Here is an 18,728-nt window from a genome sequence, read left to right on the forward strand (position 1 = left end):
TGAGGAAGTTGCCAACAATGGGTCTGAAGCCTGTACACTGCCTAAACCAGGACCAGGCCATAAGTGACAAGTCCTGCCACACTCCATCCTCCTTCCTGGCTTGACCTATAGCTGGACTACAGGGGGCCACAGTCGGTTGCAGCTGATATGCCCAGAAAGGGACACCCCGAGGCCTTTCACCCAGCGCAGAAGGGGAATGAAGCCAGATAGAACTTCTGAACTCAAGAGGCTGACTTTAGCCAAAAGCCAACTCAGTGTTTTTGAAGTCCCCAGAACATGTTTTAAGTCAAGAACATATGATGGTTCCTCATTATCCATGAGTTCAAATCTAGATCCCAAGGCCCTCCCTCCTCTCCCTCCCGGCTCATCCCTCAGCACAAACACACCCTGCTAAGGCAGACCAGTCTTCTCACCAGTATGCGTAGCAACCCTCCCAACTCCTCTCCAGCCACCAAGGGCCAGTTCATGCCTTCCTGCCTCAGCCCCTGGAATTTCTACAGCACTTCCAGGCAGCACACACAACTGTCTCTGACTCATCTGCTTGTTATTGTCAATTGGGCTCAAGCTTCCTGTGGGCAGGGGCTTTGTCTTGTGTATCTTCTGTAGCCCTTCTCTATCAGAATGCAGGCAGATGACAAATGCATGCCACCTGACAGGAATCTTCAGTGAATTCTTCCTTAATAGATGCCCTTGATGTACGACTGTTGCTCAGCTACACAGTAGAGATAGCAGCAGAGAACAAATGCAAAGACCCAGGGTTTATTGCTGAAGGGGGAGGTATCCGAGAGGGTGAAGTGCTGGATAATGAGTTCTAGGCGAGAGGCAGCAGACACCCCTTGGCCAGGGCAAGGCGCTCTCTGGGTGACTGCGGGCCGGCAGCAAGTGTGATGTGCCTCATTCCCATGTGAGTCAGGGCCTTCCCCCAGCCTTGCAGCTTTCCCTCCCTCTTCCTGGGAATGCCAGCTGACCTGGGGCTCCCAGGCTGGGTAACGGAGTCAGAATTTTCTTTGGCAAACAGCAGCTGTGTGGAGGGGCCACGACCCGCTCTATGGCCATCTGTCTGTCTGTGTGCTCCCAGGCTGGCCCGTGTCCTGCCCTCGCTGCAGCTGCTACCTGGAGGCGCCTTGAGCAGCGCTGGGGCTGGGGCACAGCCGGACCGGCCCAGGGGATGTCAGGCTTTGAGTCAGGGACTCATCCAGCTTTCGGGTCTCGGCCTCCAGGACAGTGGCCTCGGGGGCCTGGGCCACGGCGAGGAGGGAGTGAGAGAGGCTGTGGTGCAGGCCCGCCAGCTCGCGGCTCGTCTGCACTGAGCGGGCGATGTAGTCCTGCTTCTGCTTCCGCTCCAGGGCCAGCTGGGCTCGCAGCAGGGCCACCTGGGGGGCAGGAAAACCAAGAGGAAAACCAAGAGGGTGAGAGCAGTGGAGGGCCTCGAAGCTGCCCCAACCCTTCCTGCTCGGCTCCTGTGGCTCCCGTCAGACCAGCGTTTGAATGAACACCTCACCCACGAATCTCAGGATCAGGCTTTACAGCGTTCGGGGGAAGGGCTGCTGGGAATCAGAGAATCCAGTGATTGTCAACCCTGGCTGCACAGGAGACTCAGAGAGAGAGCTTAAAAAAAACCAACCAGGGCTTCCCGGGTGGTGCAGTGGTTAAGAATCCACCTGCCAATGCGGGGCACACGGGTTCGAGCCCTGGTCCGGGAAGATCCCACATGCTGGGGAGCAACTAAGCCCGTGTGCTACAACTGAGCCTGTGCTCTAGAGCCCGAGAGCCACAACTACTAAAGCCCTCGAGCCTAGAGCCCGTGCTCCGCAACAAGAGAAGCCACTGCAATGAGAAGTCCGCGCAACCCAACGAAGACCCAATGAAGCCAAAAGTAAATAAATAAATAAATAAATAAAAACACCAAAACCCAGACTATTCACATGTTTACATGTAATAAAATGCCCAGATTTTAAGTACATTTTGACCAATTTCATAACATACATACCCATATATAACCACTATCTCAATCAAGATACAGAATGCTTTAATCCCTGCAGAAAGCTCCATCGTGCCCCTTTTGGAAGGTTTTAAGAAATTTTCTGACTTAATTAGACAGATGTGAGGCCTGAGCATCAGTATTTTTTTCAAAGCTCCCCAGGTGGTTCTAATGTGCAGCCAGGGTTGAGAATCATTGATTGATCCATTTCTCAAGATGAGTATACTGAGGCCCCCAGGAGGTGAAGTTATTGGGAGGTCAGGGCACATCCAGGACTAGGGTGGGGCAACAGATGCTCCTAGGACTAGGGTGCAAGATTTAAGGAGGAGCTCCAGATCAACAGTGAGGCCTGTCTTGCCTCCCCCTAGTCCGGGCCCTGTCTCAGCGATTGCTTTGTATGAGTTTAAGAGAATTCAAAGTAATAGCTTAGGTCTAGCTGTATAGTCAGGTCCTGCCAGTAGTGACTACTGATTTCTGAAACAGGCTCAGAAATCAAAATTCCACAGTTCTAATTACTCCTGGGCCTTGAAAGACAGGGTGAACCTTTAGCGGAGGCCTAAGAGGCAAGAAGGCACTTTATACAGTTTCCCTGAGCTTGACCTGAGCTCTAGGGTATGGATTCTGGCGCTGGTGCCAGGCAACTCTGCCTGGTGTGCTGGGTGCACGTGAGGGCAGAGGAGGCCAGGATGCTTCTGCTTGCTTTAGTCTGTCCTCTTAGAATCTTCATCTGCTCCTCTGCCTTTTCCTTTTCTTTCCTAAGTAGGAGGTCTGGGGCCTGGAGTGTGCTTTCTTCCCCAGTCCCACCCTAAGCACATGGGAGGTTAAGTCCACTCAGTGTGGGAGGTGGAGTTGAGACAGGGCTCTGCTTGCCTCCCACGAGGACTGAAGTTCTCTAGGCAGGAACTATTTCCCCTCTCCCTGCTGGAGGTGCACAAAGGGCCAAGCACATAGCAGACACCAAAGCCTTGCTGCCTGAGTGCAAGGGAGGGAAAAGGGGCTTAGAAAACAGATCCTTCCAGAACGTACCTCTTTTTGCAGTTCAGCCATGTGCCTGGCATCTGAGGAGCCCTTCTGTCCTCCTCTTCCATCCTGTGGAAGACAAATGCCATTCCTGTTGGAACAGGCCTTCCACCAGGGTTTGTGCAGGCCTCCTCACAATCCTGGAGACCAGGGCAAGGGCTATGGGCCAGAAGTGCCTGAACTCAGATTGAACTCTCTGGGGCACCATGGCCCTGCGGCAAGGAGAAGCCCCAGAGGGCCCAAACCAACCCAATGGAGACCTGAGGCCAAATGTCCCAAAGGCTTGTATGGGACTGGCTTCTTTGAGGTACCTCTTCATTTAAAGTTCAGCACACACCTGCTTCGTGCTAGCCCTGGTCCGTGAGCTAAGGATGCAGAGGGGAAGTAAGACAAGGGGCCTGTCCCATGGGAAGCTTTCCTTAAAGGAAGGGGGATGGAGGGTTAGGAGGTGCTCAGCCACCAGAAACAGTCCCTACCTGCCAGGCCCCAGGGCTGTCTACTGACGGGCGTAACTCAGCTAAAAGAGTGCTGGTTTGTGGTGTCTTCCCCCAGATCCTTCTGGCCCCAGGAAATACCTTGGACCCATATCTTGTAAATTCAGTATTGCAAAGGGCAAGGAAGTCTAAGAGGTCCACGAAGCTGCTACCAAGCTCCTAGGAACATCCAGGTCTGGAAAACACCACCCAACACCTACATGCAGGGAGAGACCAGAAGCCCCATGAGGCCTGCTCCTGGGAGCCTGAAGCACTGGTCTGGGGGGCAGGTGGACTGCGTATCAGTGAAGGCTGGGTTCCTCAGAATGCAGGGCTGACTCCAGCCCCGCCCACTGATGTTGGGCCTCCCTCCTGGGTCAGGGACAGTGCTGGGTGGGGCAGAGCCCGGTCAGGAGGGGCCCTACGGACTGGCTGGAGTGGCTCCTCCCCTTGCAAGGGGAGCCTGGGACATGCACGGCAGAGGGCTGTTTCTAGTGGCTGGGCTTGGGCTCTCCTGAGGCTGCAGTCAATGAAACAGACAAACCTGCTGGGTGGGTGATGGTGCCGTGGCTTCACCGCTCTCCAGGACGCCCGACCGCGAGGCTCGCAGGGAATCCCTCTTCAGTTTCCTCCGCTCTCGCTCCACCTGCCAAGATGCGGGTGAGAAGTCAGGGCTGGGCTTGGCTCTGGGTCTGGAGCAGAGCCGCCTTTTTTGAGAGGAGGCCGGTGTGAGGGCGGGGCAAGCGTAAGGGGCCAGCAGCCATGGGAAGCTGAACTGGGCTGAGGAGAGCACTTGCTGGGGCAGCCCTGAGTGCAAAGTGCTGCTGTGGCAGAGGACGTGGGGCCGGCCTCCCGAGCCCTTGAAGCAGGGCCAGCAAACCTTTTCCGTATAATATTAGGCGCTGTGGGCCATTCGATCTCTGTCACAACTACTGCAGTGTCTCCAAACAGCTTTATTTTCAGAAACGGGCAGTAGGCCGAATTTGGCCCCTGGGCTATAGTTTACTAACCCCTGCTCTGGGGGCTGCATGAGAAGTGGAGGTGCATGCCCAGCGGACCGGGGAGGGAGCTGAGGACAGGAGTCACCCACCTGCTCCAGGGTGGTCCGCAGCTGGGCATTGTGGTGCTGCAGTCGGCTTCGGTCAACCTCCAGCCGCGCCACCGCTCGCTGCAGGTGTTCAAGCCTCTGCTCCCAGAGCTGCTTCTCCTCCACCTCAGCACTCGGCTCAGTCTTCGCCTCCGAGACCTGAAGGAGAGACCTGTCAGTCTCACCCGGGCAGCCCCTCAGACAGGTGGGGAACAGATAGAGGGCAAAGGACTAACCTGGCAGGTCTGGGCTTCAGGGACCCAATTCCCAGGGGAAGGGGACAAGCCCCTGGACAGGCGCTCCCTCCTGGGCCATCTGTTCCCACCAGGCCCCCAGCTCACCTCTCCCAGCTGGGCGCCGGGGTCTCCTCTGGGCCCCCGTTCTGCTCGGCTGGTCAGGCCTGGGTTGTGGAGTCGCTCCTTCTCCAGAGCTTGTCTGCTGAGCTCCAACTCATCCTGGGGTGAGTCACACCATGATGACCTCATATCAAGACCCGCTCCGCCCTCCGTCCTCAACAATTTTCTCATCAGGTTATAGTCTTACTTTTCCTGGCACCTCTGAGCTATTCTAGTGGATAACTTTCATTTTACAGGTGGATAAAACAAAGGAGCAGAGAGGGATCTTCCCAAGGACACATGGTGGACTAGGGCTAAAACCTGTCTCATTTTATTTATTTATTTTATTTTTATTTTTATTTTTTGGCCGCGCCGCATGGCTTGTGGGATCTTAGTTCCCCGACCAGGGATTGAACCAGGGCCATGGCAGTGAGACCCTAACCACTAGGCCACCGGGGAACTCCTGTTTTAGATCTCCCCTAAGCTAAGCGACAATTGGGAGCACTAGGTGTTGTGGAAAGAGCATGGACTCAGGAATCACATACAGCCGGGTATTGTGTCACCATGTATTGGCTATATGACTTGGGTCAAGACATGAGCTCTCTCCAAACCCCAATTACCTCGTTTGTAAAATGACCACAATGAGGACTTCCCTGGCGGTCCAGTGGTTAAGACTCCGCACTCCCAATGCAGGAGGCGTGGGTTTTATCCCTGGTCAGGGAACTAAGATCCCACATGCCGGGAGCCGCAGCCACACACACACACACAAAAAGACCACGTGAAGCGTAGATTAAGCCTCTGGGATTAAACCCCTTTAGATAAATGGGAAGACTAGTGCTAGATATCTTCTAGGCACCCTAGGGTTCATAAGTGGTAAAGGTCAAGAGGACAGACAGAGAAGAGGAATGGAAGGTACACGTGTGGGTGGAGGCTGTCTGGGAGAGAGAAGGAGCCTTAGTTGTACGAGGCCAGCCTGCTTAGGTCTAACCCTAGTTCTGCCCTTTACTAGCTGGATGACCTTGGACAGGTTACTTAACCTCTCTTTTTTTTTTTTTTTTTTTTTAAATTATTTATTTATTTATTTATTTATGGCTGTGTTGGGTCTTCGTTTCTGTGCGAGGGCTTTCTCTAGTTGCGGCGAGTGGGGGCCACTCTTCATCGCGGTGCGCGGGCCTCTCACTATCGCGGCCTCTCTTGTTGCGGAGCACAGGCTCCAGACGCGCAGGCTCAGTAATTGTGGCTCACGGGCCTAGTTGCTCCGTGGCACGTGGGATCTTCCCAGACCAGGGCTCGAACCCGTGTCCCCTGCATTGGCAGGCAGATTCTCAACCACTGTGCCACCAGGGAAGCCCACTTAACCTCTCTTAACTGCCATTCCTCAACTATAAAATGAAGATAATAACCATTCCTACTTCTCAGGGTTGTTGTAGAAGAAAGTGAGAGTAACAGTTCCTGGCATGTAAATTGCTTAAAGTAAAAAATGATGCTACTATATAAATGTCCATTGACAGATGAATGGATAAAGAAGAGGCAGTAAATAACAATGGAATGCTACTCAGCCACAAAAAAGAATGAAATAATGCCATTTGCAGCAACATGGATGGACCTAGAGAATATCATACTAAGTGAAGTAAGCCAGACAAAGACAAATATCATATGGTATCAGTTATATGTGGAATCTAAAAAAAAAAATGATACCAACGAATTTATTTACAAAACAGAAATAGACTCATGGACGTAGAAAACAAACTTACGGTTACCAAAGGGAAAAGGGGGAGGAGGGATAAATTAGGAATTTGGGATTAACATACACACACTACTATATATAAAGTAGATAAACAACAAGGACCTTCTTTATAGCACAGGAAACTGTATTCAACATTTTGTAATAACCTATAAGGGAAAAGAATCTGAAAAAGAATATATCTCCTTATATATATATAACTGAATCAACTATACTTCGATTTTAAAAAATGATGCTACTGTGATGAAGGGCTGTTTCTGAAAGGTGCCCTTGAGTGTTCTGGGAACGGGAGGACCCTGACCTGAGCTTCGTTACTGAGTAAATACTGCTCAGTAACTCACAAGTATGGACAGGAAGTGCCTTCCCACCCACCGACGTATCTGACTTTTTCTGTGCCCGTAAGAACAGGCCTGGAAACAGGAAAGGAGTCCCACTTACTGAATGCCTTTTTCCTGTGCACTTTATTCACATTATCGCTTTTTGGACTCAAAATGGCTCTATGGGGCTGGTACTATCATTCTGTATTTTATCAATGAGAAAACCAAGAGTCAGAGAAGTAAACGCACTTACTTCAGGTCACACAGCTAATAACCTGCAGAACTGTATTTCAAATCCAAGAACTTGACTCCAAAGCTCATAAATGTAACCCCTTGTCTGCATATTGCCTTTTAACCAGAGTAGAGCTTTTGGGGCTCCCAGAAGGCAAGTCCCTGCAGGGTCGTGTGTCTGAATTGAGGGAGGGGGTTCTCTAGGGCTCACCTCAGGTCAAGGGACCAGGATATAGAGTCAACTTCCCAGGAAAAATGGGCTGGGTTCCTCTTGGCAAAAGAGATAATACTATGTCCAGTAGTCAGCCCAGCTTTCCTGATTGCCCACTCTGCAGACCTTGCGCTCAGTGCAGGGTGCAAAGATGACTGAGAAGTGGCCGTGACCTGAGGCTAAAGGTTAGACCCTAAGGTCACTTCCTCTGTCACTCAACATCCCACCTAGAGGAGCCCACTTCTCCTGACTGCTGACAACTCCAGAGGCTCTGCCCCTAGCCTCAACCTCACGCTTTAACTTCGGATCACGTTAGCAGATCTGCCCACTGACGTGTCCGCTTGCTTGGCCCCATAGGAACCTTGCTCCGTTTCCAAACTGAACTCACTATTCCACCCCGCTTCCCCAAACCTGCCTTCATCCCAGTGAGCAGAAACCTGGGCCCTGCCTTTGATTTCTTTCTGTCTTTTCTTTACTCCCTTCATCTCTTGGGCAATCACCTGCTGGAAATCCTGTGAACCTCTAGGCCCACCCACGTGTCTCCATCCACACTTCCTATCTCAGGTCACCACCTGTCCACCGACTCCCCTTACAGCCTCCTGGTCAGTCTCCCCAGGTCTACAGTTGCTCCCCCGGCAGCCTGAGCCATCTTTCTGAACTATATATCTGATCATGTCACTCCCCTGCCCCAAACCCTTCATCCACTTCCCACTGGTCACCCAGGTCCTTAACATGCTGACAAGCCCTAAATGATGGCCCCCTGCTGTCCTCTCTTCTCTTGCCAGAGCCTCTTCTCTGTCCCAGGCAGCCTGAACTCCCTCACAGATACTCCACGCTCTCTCCCCTCCTTCTTCCTCTCCCTCCCCCAACCTGTGCTTGGCTATTTCCTTACTGGTCCCTTAGATCTAACCTTAAACACCACTTCTACCAGGAAAGGTGGGGTGGTCCCTCCGGTGTGCTCAGAGCACACAAAACTTCACGTGTCAGGCACCAATCCTAATTAGGCACTGCATTATAATTGCTTTTCCACTAGACCGTCAGCTCTAGGAGGGCAGGGACTGGGGATGCCACATCTTCCCCCACAGGACTAGCACAGTAACCTGGATTCCACTGTGTTGAGGTGCTCGTGACCTCAGCTTTCTCACACCCTGAGGTGCAGACAGCCCCGGAGCCCAGGCGGACCGGGCTCTGCCCCAGCCCTTACCACCCACGGGGTGACTCACCTGCAGCCTCTGCTGTTCCGAGTCCCGCTCCAGGACAGAGGCTTGCAGGAACAGGGCTACCTCCTGCAGACTGCTGACGCTGGCCTTGCTCTGGGCCAGGGACAGCGCCAGGTCCTGGGCCTTCTCCCTCCACTCGATCTCCCTGGCCTCCGTCTGCCTCAGGGCCACCTGTAGTCGCTCCAGCTCCCGCTGCAGCCTGGGCCCTGAGGAATCAAGTGTGGAAGACGGCTCCTCCCTTGGGGAGGCCGTGTGGCTGGGGGGCGAGTCCTCCAGACCCTTCCTTGGCTGGGCCTCCCTCAGCTCCAGGATCTCCTCTTCCTTTTGGGCTAGAGCCCACCGTAGCTCCCTCAGGCTCTCACGAAGGCCCCTCATCTCTTCCTCTTCTCTCTCGTGCCTCGGCTCCTGCTTCTCTTGGGTCGCATCCTCTCGGCCCTGCTGGGCCAGAGGCTTCTCCAGCAGCTGTCCCTGCCTCCTCCGGTGTCTCAGCTCTTCATCCCTCTGGGCAAGTGCCTCCTGGAGCTGCCGCACGGCCTCCTGGTGTCGGAGGTCCTGGTCCTCGATCTCACCTTCCCGCTTCCTCAGGGCCTCCTCCAGCTGCCGGGCTCGTGCCTGGCAGGAGTCCAGGGCAGCCTGCAAGGTGGCCGTGCTGGCCTCCAGGCTGCGGCTCAGCTCCGCCTGCCCAAGGAGATGCTGCTCTTTCTCCTGCAGGGCGGCCTGAGCCTTGCTGAGGGCCTCCTGCAGAGCCTCAGCCTGGCCCCAGGCAGCCTCCTCCCGACACTGGGAGGACTGGCCATCTGCCCGTAGGGCCTCCAGCTCCCGGTCCCGTTCCTGGAGCATCACCTCTGCCTGCAGCCAGCTGTCCCGCAGGGTCCTGGCCTCCGCCGCATGCTCCTGGGCCCGCTCGGCGCACTGCTGCTGGAGGGCCAGCAGAGCCTTCTCCTGCTCCCGAGACTCAGCCCTTAGGTCACCCAGCACCTCCTCCAGGGCCTGGACCCGCTGTCCCTCCACCGCCAGCTCTTGCTGGAGCCTCCGCGCGTGTTCCTTGTGGTCCTCAAGCTCAGCCTGGCACTCCTTCAGTGTGGCGCGGGCCTGCTCCAGAGCTCGCTGCAGTGAGCCCGCCTGTTCCTTCGCGTTCCCCTCCTGGCCCTGGGCCTGCTGCTGCTGCTGCTGCAGGGCCTCGAGCTCCCGGGCACTCCGGGCCAGCGCCCTCTGGGCCTCGTCCAGCTGGCCCTGAAGTGCCTGCTCTTTCAGCTGCCCCTGCTCCCTGGCTTCCTGCAGGTGCCGCTGCAGGACCACTACCTCCTGCTCCCGCTGGGTCAGGAGTAGGCTGGTCTCACCCACCTTCCTGTGTAGGCCCTGCAGCTGCTGCTCCAGCTGGTCCTTGCGCTCCTGAAGTTCCTGGACACGCTCCTGCTGGCATTCCAACTCCTTCTCCTTATCACGCAGGATCAGCTTCATGTGCTCCAGGCTCCCTCGCTGAGCTTTACTCTGGCCCTTCCCTTCCTCTGCCCGCTCCTGCATCAGCTGCCTCTGAGAGGCCAGCTCCCGGCCTCGTTCTCTCAGGGACAGCTTGATCTGCTCCAGGTCCTCCTCCAGGATCTTGGTCTGCAGGGTCCTCTGATCTTCCAGGACCTGAATCCTTTCCTTCAGCAGCACCATCTCCTGCTCCCTCCTCTCCAGGTCCTGGGTCAGATGCTCTTTCTGCCTCTGCAGCTCCTTGACCTGGTCCTGCTGGGACGTCACCTCCTGGTCCTTCTCCTGGAGCTCTCTTGCCAGGAGGGTGCTCTGGCTCTCCAGCTCCTGGATCTGGCTGCCCTGCACCTGCAGCTCCTGGCTCCTTTCCTCCAGGTCCAGTGTAAGGTGGGTCAGAGCCACCCTCTGCATTTCCCTCTGGCCCTCCAGCTCCTCGATCGCCTTTTGCTGGCATTCCACTTTGTGATGGTTTTCCTCTAGCTCCAGGGCCAGGCGTTCCATTGTAACCAGCTGCTTCTTCAGGTCCTGAATCTGTCCTTTCTGGGACTCAATCACTTGGGCCTTCTTCTCAAGTTCCAGAAGCTGATGCTCCAAGACGTTCCTCTGCGCCTCCTGGTCCTTCTCAAGCTCCTTGATCTGCTCCCTCTGCAGAGTCAGCTTCTGCTCTTGCTCCTGGACGGCCGTGGGCAGATGCTCTAGAACAGACCTACCCTCCTCCAGCTCCCGAAGCTGTTCTCGCTGCACATCCACCTCTTGGGTCCTCTTCTTCAGGTCCAGAGACAGCACTTCCAAAGCAGCCTTTTGCATTTCCCGTTGCTTCTCCAGCGCCTGGATTTTTCCCTGCAGAGTCTCCACCTCCTCTTCTCTTTCAGACAGGGTCTGGGCCAGGCGAGCCAGATTCTCCTGCAAAGCCTTCCCCTGGGCCACCTTCAGCTTGCCCTGCTCCTGCAGGGCCTGGGCTCGCTCGCGCTCACTCTCCACCTCCTCGTTTTTCAGTTTCAGTGCTGAGCGCGCAGTTCTCAGGTCTTCCTCCAGGACCCCAGCAGCGCTTGCCTGAGCCCTGGCTTCTGCCACAGATGCTTGGAGATGTTCCACCTGGGCAGTCAGGTTCTCCTTGGCTGCCTGCAGTAACTCTCGCTCATTCTGGAAAACAAGATGTAAAACCACCTTAAACTATACTTCCCTGAAACTGTCACTCCAACACCGGCCCTTCCTTTCCTTCCTCTGTGGCACCAGCATTGCCAAGGATTTGGGCAAAAGGAACTGGGTGTTCCACTTAGGCTGATCCTGTACAAGAACATCCCTACCACACCCCCACCACACCCCCGGGCTCTGCTATGCTCAGCGGGGAAAACCTGGTGCAAATGAGTCATCCCAGACGCTAGTCCTTCAGGGCAAGGGACGAAAATCTCAACCTCAATTCAGAAAAAGTAATTAAAGGAGGATTCACTAGGGTCTTAACAATGGCCCTCAGGGATGTGGGGAGAGCCAGAGAAACAGAGACACTGCTGAAGGAAGCCGGGCACTACATATGGATGGGGTACGACCGTGGGCCAGGATGGGCTCGATCCTGGGCCCTGAGGGACTACTCCTGAAGCAACCCCTCCCCCAAACGAGAAACACCTTACCTGGGCTTCTATTCCCTGGAGCTCTGCTTGCCGTAGGCGACTCTGGAAGGATGTCACAGTTTCACGTAGCTCCGTCAGCTCAGACTCTAGGGAGTTCTGTTTTCCTTCCCACTTGGATTTCTCTTTGGGAAGAGAGGTAGTGGAGGGAGAACCATGATTGGAGGAAAAGAGGGACGTAGAGGCAGATGGAAGATGGGGAACGGAATCAAAGGAGGAAAAGGCCGAGAAGGAGAGAATTACATCCAGTTTCACAGAGGCATCACCCGTCTGCCAGCTGCTCCTGCCTGCCTAGGCTCCCTGCTGCTTCGACTCGCGTCTGCATCTGCTGCCCAGCTCCAGCAGTGCCTGACGATCATCCCAACTCTTCCCTTCCCCATCACAGATTCTCAACCTTGGATTCAGACAGACAGGGTTGAGCTAGATGATGTTGGAGGTCCTTTCCAGTCCCTAAGTCTATGATTTTGCAGAGGTTCCTAGAGACCAGGGTTGCTCTGCTGGGTGCCCTCCACTTCTGCAAAATGCACCGGAACCCAACTGTACGTGTGTGGCTCTCAGGGAGCCGTTCGGGATACTTTTAAGACCCAGACCCACTCCCCACGTTGTCTTCTTCCCTTCTACAGTTGAGCCTTGAGTCGCAAGACCCTCCCCTCTCCTTTCCTTTCCTAGTAGTCACCACCCTTCCTAGCCCTTGGCTGTGGCACAGATAGTTTCCCCCCAGATTCCCCCCTCTTCCTATCTCCCAAACAAGCCAAAAATCCTTCTGCTGTCAAAGGTTAATCATTCGAGAACACAGTTGGAGATAAAATAAGTAACACTGATAAATGATGAAAGACATAGAATTTTACAGTGTTCTTATAGACCTGACCTTAGGTTGCCAGTTTTTAAATCTTCACAGAAAAAACAGAAGCCTAGCTAGCAACTTCCCTCAGTTCACCAAATCTGTTCCTCCTAATCCCTTCTTCCAGGACGGCTCTCAAAGGCCAAGCAAAGTACAAAAAATACTTCATGGGGGTCATCGCCCCTTTGGAGACGTCTCTAGGTAAATCTCATAGTTGTGGGTAAGCAGTAAGGAGTGGCTCCCAGGCCTGATCCCACCCCTCTGGGCTTCCTGCCTTTCCTCTTTCTTCTCCCCCAAACCCACCCCTGCCTTAAGCTTCTCACCTTCCTGGTTCTGGGAGAGCTGTCTCTGCAGAGCCTGCAATTCTGTGTGGATCTGGTTCTTCTCAGCCTCTGTATCAGTGAGACGCTGTTCCAGCTTCCGGGCCTGATCCCTCAGATCATCCTGGGAAAGAAAGGGTGTGGAACTCAAGTTCCTCATCTTCCACAAAGCCGCCCCAGTCCAGGGCCCGAGCCCTCTCTTCCCTCAGCCTCTGTCAGGGTCTGCCATCATGGACCTACTCTCAGATTGCTGGGTTATTTACCTCTGAACTCATGTGCATTTGGCTCCTGGAAGGAATGGCAGGCTCTGTCTGCTCCAACTGGCTGGAGCCTAGGTTCCCCTTCTGACTTGTCTGTCTTTGAAACAGAACTCCTGCTGAAGTCTTAGCCCAGGGTCACCTCTCCTCTCCCCAAACTCCTACTTCAAAGCTTAGCTCAAAGGTCACTGCTTCCCTCCTTCTGACCTTCCCAATTGTCCCCTCCTCCTATTATTATCATGTACATCTGTTACTGATCCAATTATTTCTATCAGTTCTGCTTTATCTTAGGATGCAGTCTGGTTGCTCAGCCCTGTCACAAGCCTTCTTGAGGGCAGAGACCAGGTCTTTCTCCTTTTTGCATCCCCAGCTCAGAGTGGCTGGCATATAGGTGACACTCAATTTTTACTGACTGAGGGGTTCACTGTGAGGTGGAATTTGGGGGACATTTAGTTCAGTCTTAGGCCTAGAATGTTCCTATAAACGGCAACCTCAAATCTCAGTGATCCCCAATTTGTCAGGTTTTTCTTGGACGTCTTGGCACCAAGAACAATTCATGGCTGAGAGGAAAATGATGCAAAACAGTATCACAGATCTATACAGAGTATCACGGTTTACAGGGCTCACTCGAGTCCCTCACTCATTTATTCCTCACAGCCCTGTGAGGCAGGCACGATTTGCCCTACTTTACTAGTGAAACCAAGGCCCAGGAAGCCAAATGCTTCATTCACAGTTGCTGGGTAGTAAGTGATAGAGGTGGAACTCATCCCAACTTTACGTCATAAATAAAACAGGTCAAAGTGCTTCACAAGTCTTTTTCGGCGTGGGTGAAGAGCCTGAGGAAGGAGAACAGAGACACATACCCGGGCCCGCTGTGTCTTCCACAGGTCTTGGTGAAGCTTCTGGAGGGCAGATGCCACCGCCTCAGCTGAGAGAGCCGTCTGGAGGGGCCATCTCTTAAAGAGGATCCTAGCTCCATTCTGGTCTGAAAAAATGAGGAAACACCTCCTGACCTGGCTGCACTATGAAAAGAAACAGCCATACCTCCCAGACCTGGCCTTGGCCTTCCCACCCATCCCTCTTCTCCTCAAAGAACCCCTTCTCAGCAGTTTGTTCATCATGCCCTGTCTGCATACCTACGTGCCAGGCACTGTGATGTGCACTAGAAAATGCTAGCTATCATTTGTTAGGCATTTAATAAGTGCCAGGAACTGTGTGAACGACTTTATTTGTCATCTCATTAACTCCTTAAAAATATCCCAAGAGGTAAGTACTTTTTCTAAAAAAAATTAATTTATTCATTTTTGGCTGCGTTGGGTCTTCGTTGCTGCGCTCGGGCTTTCTCTAGTTGCGGATGGAGGGGGCTGCTCTTCGTTGCAGTGTGCGGGCTTCTCATTGTGGTGGCTTCTCTTGTTGCGGAGCACGGGCTCTAGGCATGAGGGCTTCAGTAGTTGCAGCATGCGGTCTCAGTAATTGCAGCTCACAGGCTGTAGAGCACAGGCTCAGTAGTTGTGGCGCACGGGCTTAGTTGCTCCGCGGCATGTGGGATCTTCCTGGACCAGGGATCGAACCCGTGTCCCCTGCATTGGCAGGTGGATTCTTAACCACTGCGCCACCAGGGAAGTCCCGGTAAGTACTTTTAACACCCTCATTTTATAGTTGAGAAAATCAAATTCAAAGAGGAGAGGTGACTTGCCCAAGGACACACATCTAGCAAATGGCCGAGCTGGGGTTCAAACTCTGATTGAATTAATCCCAGAGTCTGTGGCCTTGGCCTTGATGAGTATTGCCTAAGGAACTGCATTCCCTTTCCTTCTCCCCTGGGAGCTAGGCCTGGCTTTGAACAAAGGACTGAGTTCCTGGGTGGCTGCCTCACCTGGCTCAGGGCCCCAGAGGGAGGAAGCCGAGTCTCCCCCACCACTCAGCTCAAGCCCGCTCTCATAAGGAGACCCCAGGGCCTGCTGCAAGACAGAACAGAGGCTGGCCAGCTGGACCTGGGCCTGGTGCCCAGGCTGCTGTCCCACTGACAGGGCCTCCAGCTGGCTCTCCGTGTTGCGCAGTCGCAGCTGTAGTTGGGCTGCCTTGGTTTCCTGGGTCCACAAGGAAGCTCGTAGCTGCTGTTCTGTTACTCGAGCTGCCTCTAGCTCCTCCAGCAGCTGTGCTTCCTGGGCCAGAAAGTCAGCCTCCTTTTCCTTCACCTCCTGCTTCAGTAATTCCACCTGCCAGAGAGGAAGTATGGTCACTCTGAGCAGGGAATTGATACCCTCTCCCCAGACCCTCCCGGGCCTGACCCCACTCAATCCCTGTGCAAACCTTGACTGGGGCTGGGAGGATTTCAGTAGGCTCAGCTCTCCAGCAGGAAGGGAGGGCTCCGGAATGAGTGTAACCCTAGGTCTGACCTACATGCCCACCTACAGACTCCTGACACATGGGCCTGGCCTATGCAAATGGGCTTTGGCCCTGGTCCCCCTGGCAACTATGCCAGCTCCCTGCTATGATTAGAAATCTGCCTGAAACACTGACACTGAGCCTAAAAAGACCAGTCACGATAATAATGGCTACCATTTATTGAATGCTTACTGTGTTCCTGACACTTTATATATTCCTATAATGATTAAGAATTATCATCCTTGTTTTATGGTTGAATAAAGTGATGTTCGCACAACCAGGAAGCTGTAGAGCTGGGAGTCACACCCAGGACCGTCTAACAAGCAGACCTGGGTCCTCATCTGCCGCAGTCTACGTCTAGCTCTTACTCCCTCATTATTCTCCTCCCGGTTCCATCTTTCCTCTGTGCACAAGGTCTGGGGTCCTGCTGTGAGCAGACCGAGTCCCTGGAAGCAAGAGGCTGCCACTGACCCGATCTGGAGTAATACTTGTTCCCCCTGCTGTGTCTTGCCAGGCAGACCAGGCACACTTGGCAGTGGCTGGGCTAGAACCAGGCCTGCGTGAGCTCTGCCCCTCTGGGCACTGTGTTCTGGGCCATCAGGTTCCCCACAGGGTCCGTTCTCAACTCTGGGTCAGGTTCCCAAGCCCCACCCAGCCCGGTCCTGGCTTCCCCCTCCTGCCGGGGCTGCTGAGGTCCCAGCGTGACTGAGCAATCACCTGCCGACTCCAGAAGCAGGTTTCCACCAAGGAAGAGGGCTCTTAGTGGGGTGGGAAATACCTGGGCACTGAGCTCTTTCTGCCCTGCCTGGGCCTCCTGCATGTCCTGGCGCAAGGAGCTCAGCTCTTGCTGTCGAACAGAGTCAGCCTCTTGTAAAACAAGGAGTCTCTGTTCCTTTTCCGCCAGCGACAGAGTCAGGCTAAAAAGAGAGGGTTCAGAGGGCTGGGCCATTCTCTCAGGGAATGAAGAACTACCTTCTCATCTGACTGCTCTAACACAGCATTAATAATTAATAGAAACAGTGATGATAATGATTCCAGTATAACGATAAAAGCCTCCATATACTGAGCACCTACTGAGTGCTCCTAGGTCCTTCATGCATATAATATTTCATTTCAACTTCACAGTTTATTCTTCTCTGGCAAATTCCAGAAATATCTATACAATACCTCAAATTCAACATGTCCAATTCTTCCCAGCCCCTCTGCACCTCCCCTCACACCAGTCACCCCTACTATGTTCCCCAGCTCACTGAATGGCACCTCCATTCACCCTGAGAAGTCTTGACCACATCACAGCATCCTCCCCTCATCCCACCTGAGTCCACTCTAAGACTACAAATAACTGATTCCAACTCCCCTAACACCCCTTAAACCCCTTCCCTCCTCCCCTTCCCTCCGACCCTACCTCGGTTCAGCTCTGGTTCTCTTAATCTGGACAATTGTACCAGTCTCCTACCTTGTCTTCCTGCCTCTAGTTTCATCAACAAAAGGATTTCTCCCTCCTCAGACTCCAGGTAACATAATCTGCAATACTTTCCTTTGGGGGTTATTTGATTAACGTCTTCCCCACAAAACTATAAATTCTACTGAGGCAGAGACTCTATTGTCTTAATATATCCCCAACCCCTGGCATAGTGTCTGGTGCGTGCTACGTGTTCTCTAAATATCTGCTAAATGAATGAAGCATGAGCTTTGGAGACAACGACCATGCCCTCTCCACACAGCTACCTGTACAACCCAGAGCTGGAGATGTGAGAGGTTAGGTGACCTGAGCAAACTGTCAACCTCACAGTGAACCCTGGATCCAGACAGGCAAAAGCCAACTCCATGGCCTGTCTAGCCTACCTGGCTTTCTCTCTCTCCAGCTCCTTCTGAATTCGGCTACACTCCTGGGCCTCTCTCAGCTTCTCCTGAACCTCCTGGTCCACCAACCTCTGGGAGTCTTCCTTGGAAACCAGCTGAGACTTCAAGTCCTCCACCTGGAAAGTCAAGGGCATGAGGACCAAGGGCAGGAAGGTTGGTGGGAGGATGCTTCTCACCTAGGGCTTTAGGGTCCTTCAAGGTTTACCAGAGTCACCAGCCCATTTTCAAAGCTCTGGAGGTTCTGTCAACCCTTACATGCTGTTCTTAACCACCTCCCTCTGCCAGTACCATTCAGCCTAGTCCCCTGTCTCCCCAGCCTCACATATGCTGTATAGAGGCAGGCACAAACAAAAACCTTGGCTGAATGTAACTCTGTCCAAAGGCCAAGTGATTGTATTTTTTTTAAATAAACAATCCGAACATCATCTGATATAGGATTTTGAGAAGGAAAAGCAATCTGGTATAAAAATACTGGATCTATGGGGAGGCTGGGTCTGTGGGGCTGCCAAGAAAATATGAGGTCTGTGGTCCCCACTGAGAGAGGTTACTAACTACCCCAGGGATCTGGGAGGCACATGCGCAGCTCTGAGCACCCTTCACTTTTCCACTCAGTACTGGGGCTTCCCTCCCCCTCCCAGGCGCAGGCAGCCAAGGTTCCCCCGTCCTGCCATGGGGAGTGGGAGAGCCTGGCTGTGCTGGGGAAGGGTGCTGGGCTGGGAGAGAGGGGCAGGGACCTGCTTCTGCAGGTCTATCTTATCCTGCAGCAGGGTGCCGCCCTCTTCCTGGAGGGCAGCAAGGCTGTCTCTGTGCTGCTGGGCTGCCTGCTCCAGCTCCCGCTGAGCCTCCTGGAGCTGGGTCTGCAGCATCCCAGTGGTCTCCTGCAAAGGGAGAAGACAGCAGGGAGTAGAAGGAAGCTTCCTGGGTCTTGAAATCCATGTTACAGAAATCCGTGTTGTATAAATACTGGTTTTTTGCTTGTGTTGCCAAAAGCTGAGGCAGGGCCCAGCTATCCACGTTTTTTCCATGATACCCTGTCACCTCAAGTCCTCACCTCCTATTCCCTCTCCTCCCTCCCCAAGTGCACTGCTCACCCAGGCTTTCTCGGCCAGGGTCCCTTACCCAGACCACTGCAGCAGCCTCCTGCTGGGTGTCCCTACTTCCACTTGATGCCACCATGCCCACATGCAAGCAGGCAAACACAAACACACACAAAATTCTCCCCTCAGCAGCTGAAGTATTTTTTAAATATATATGTAATAAGTCATGTCCCACTCTGCTTTTTAAATACCATCCAACATGTTCCCACTGCCCTTAGAACAAAGTCCAAGGTCCTACCACG

General features: G+C 53.6%; 1 protein-coding gene across 7 annotated transcripts in view; it reads right to left on the reverse strand.

Moving 5' to 3' along the window:
- Positions 1-739: 739 nt before the first annotated feature.
- Positions 740-18,728, reverse strand: part of CEP250 (centrosomal protein 250) — a 49,805-nt gene continuing 31,816 nt past the window's right edge. For all 7 annotated transcript variants that reach the window (XM_036825807.1, XM_036825805.1, XM_036825808.1 and 4 more), the window contains 13 exons: positions 18,124-18,267; positions 17,372-17,505; positions 16,305-16,443; positions 15,015-15,357; positions 14,002-14,123; positions 12,885-13,005; positions 11,724-11,845; positions 8,623-11,238; positions 4,903-5,016; positions 4,565-4,720; positions 4,019-4,120; positions 3,008-3,070; positions 740-1,373 (listed from right to left, as the gene is read on the reverse strand). In XM_036825807.1, the coding sequence (XP_036681702.1) occupies positions 1,110-1,373; positions 3,008-3,070; positions 4,019-4,120; positions 4,565-4,720; positions 4,903-5,016; positions 8,623-11,238; positions 11,724-11,845; positions 12,885-13,005; positions 14,002-14,123; positions 15,015-15,357; positions 16,305-16,443; positions 17,372-17,505; positions 18,124-18,267 (4,440 nt within the window). In that variant the 3' untranslated portion in view covers positions 740-1,109. The remainder of the gene's footprint in view (positions 1,374-3,007; positions 3,071-4,018; positions 4,121-4,564; positions 4,721-4,902; positions 5,017-8,622; positions 11,239-11,723; positions 11,846-12,884; positions 13,006-14,001; positions 14,124-15,014; positions 15,358-16,304; positions 16,444-17,371; positions 17,506-18,123; positions 18,268-18,728) is intronic.

The sequence above is a fragment of the Balaenoptera musculus genome, chromosome 15, assembly GCF_009873245.2.
Source record: "Balaenoptera musculus isolate JJ_BM4_2016_0621 chromosome 15, mBalMus1.pri.v3, whole genome shotgun sequence".
Lineage (NCBI taxonomy): Eukaryota > Metazoa > Chordata > Mammalia > Artiodactyla > Balaenopteridae > Balaenoptera > Balaenoptera musculus.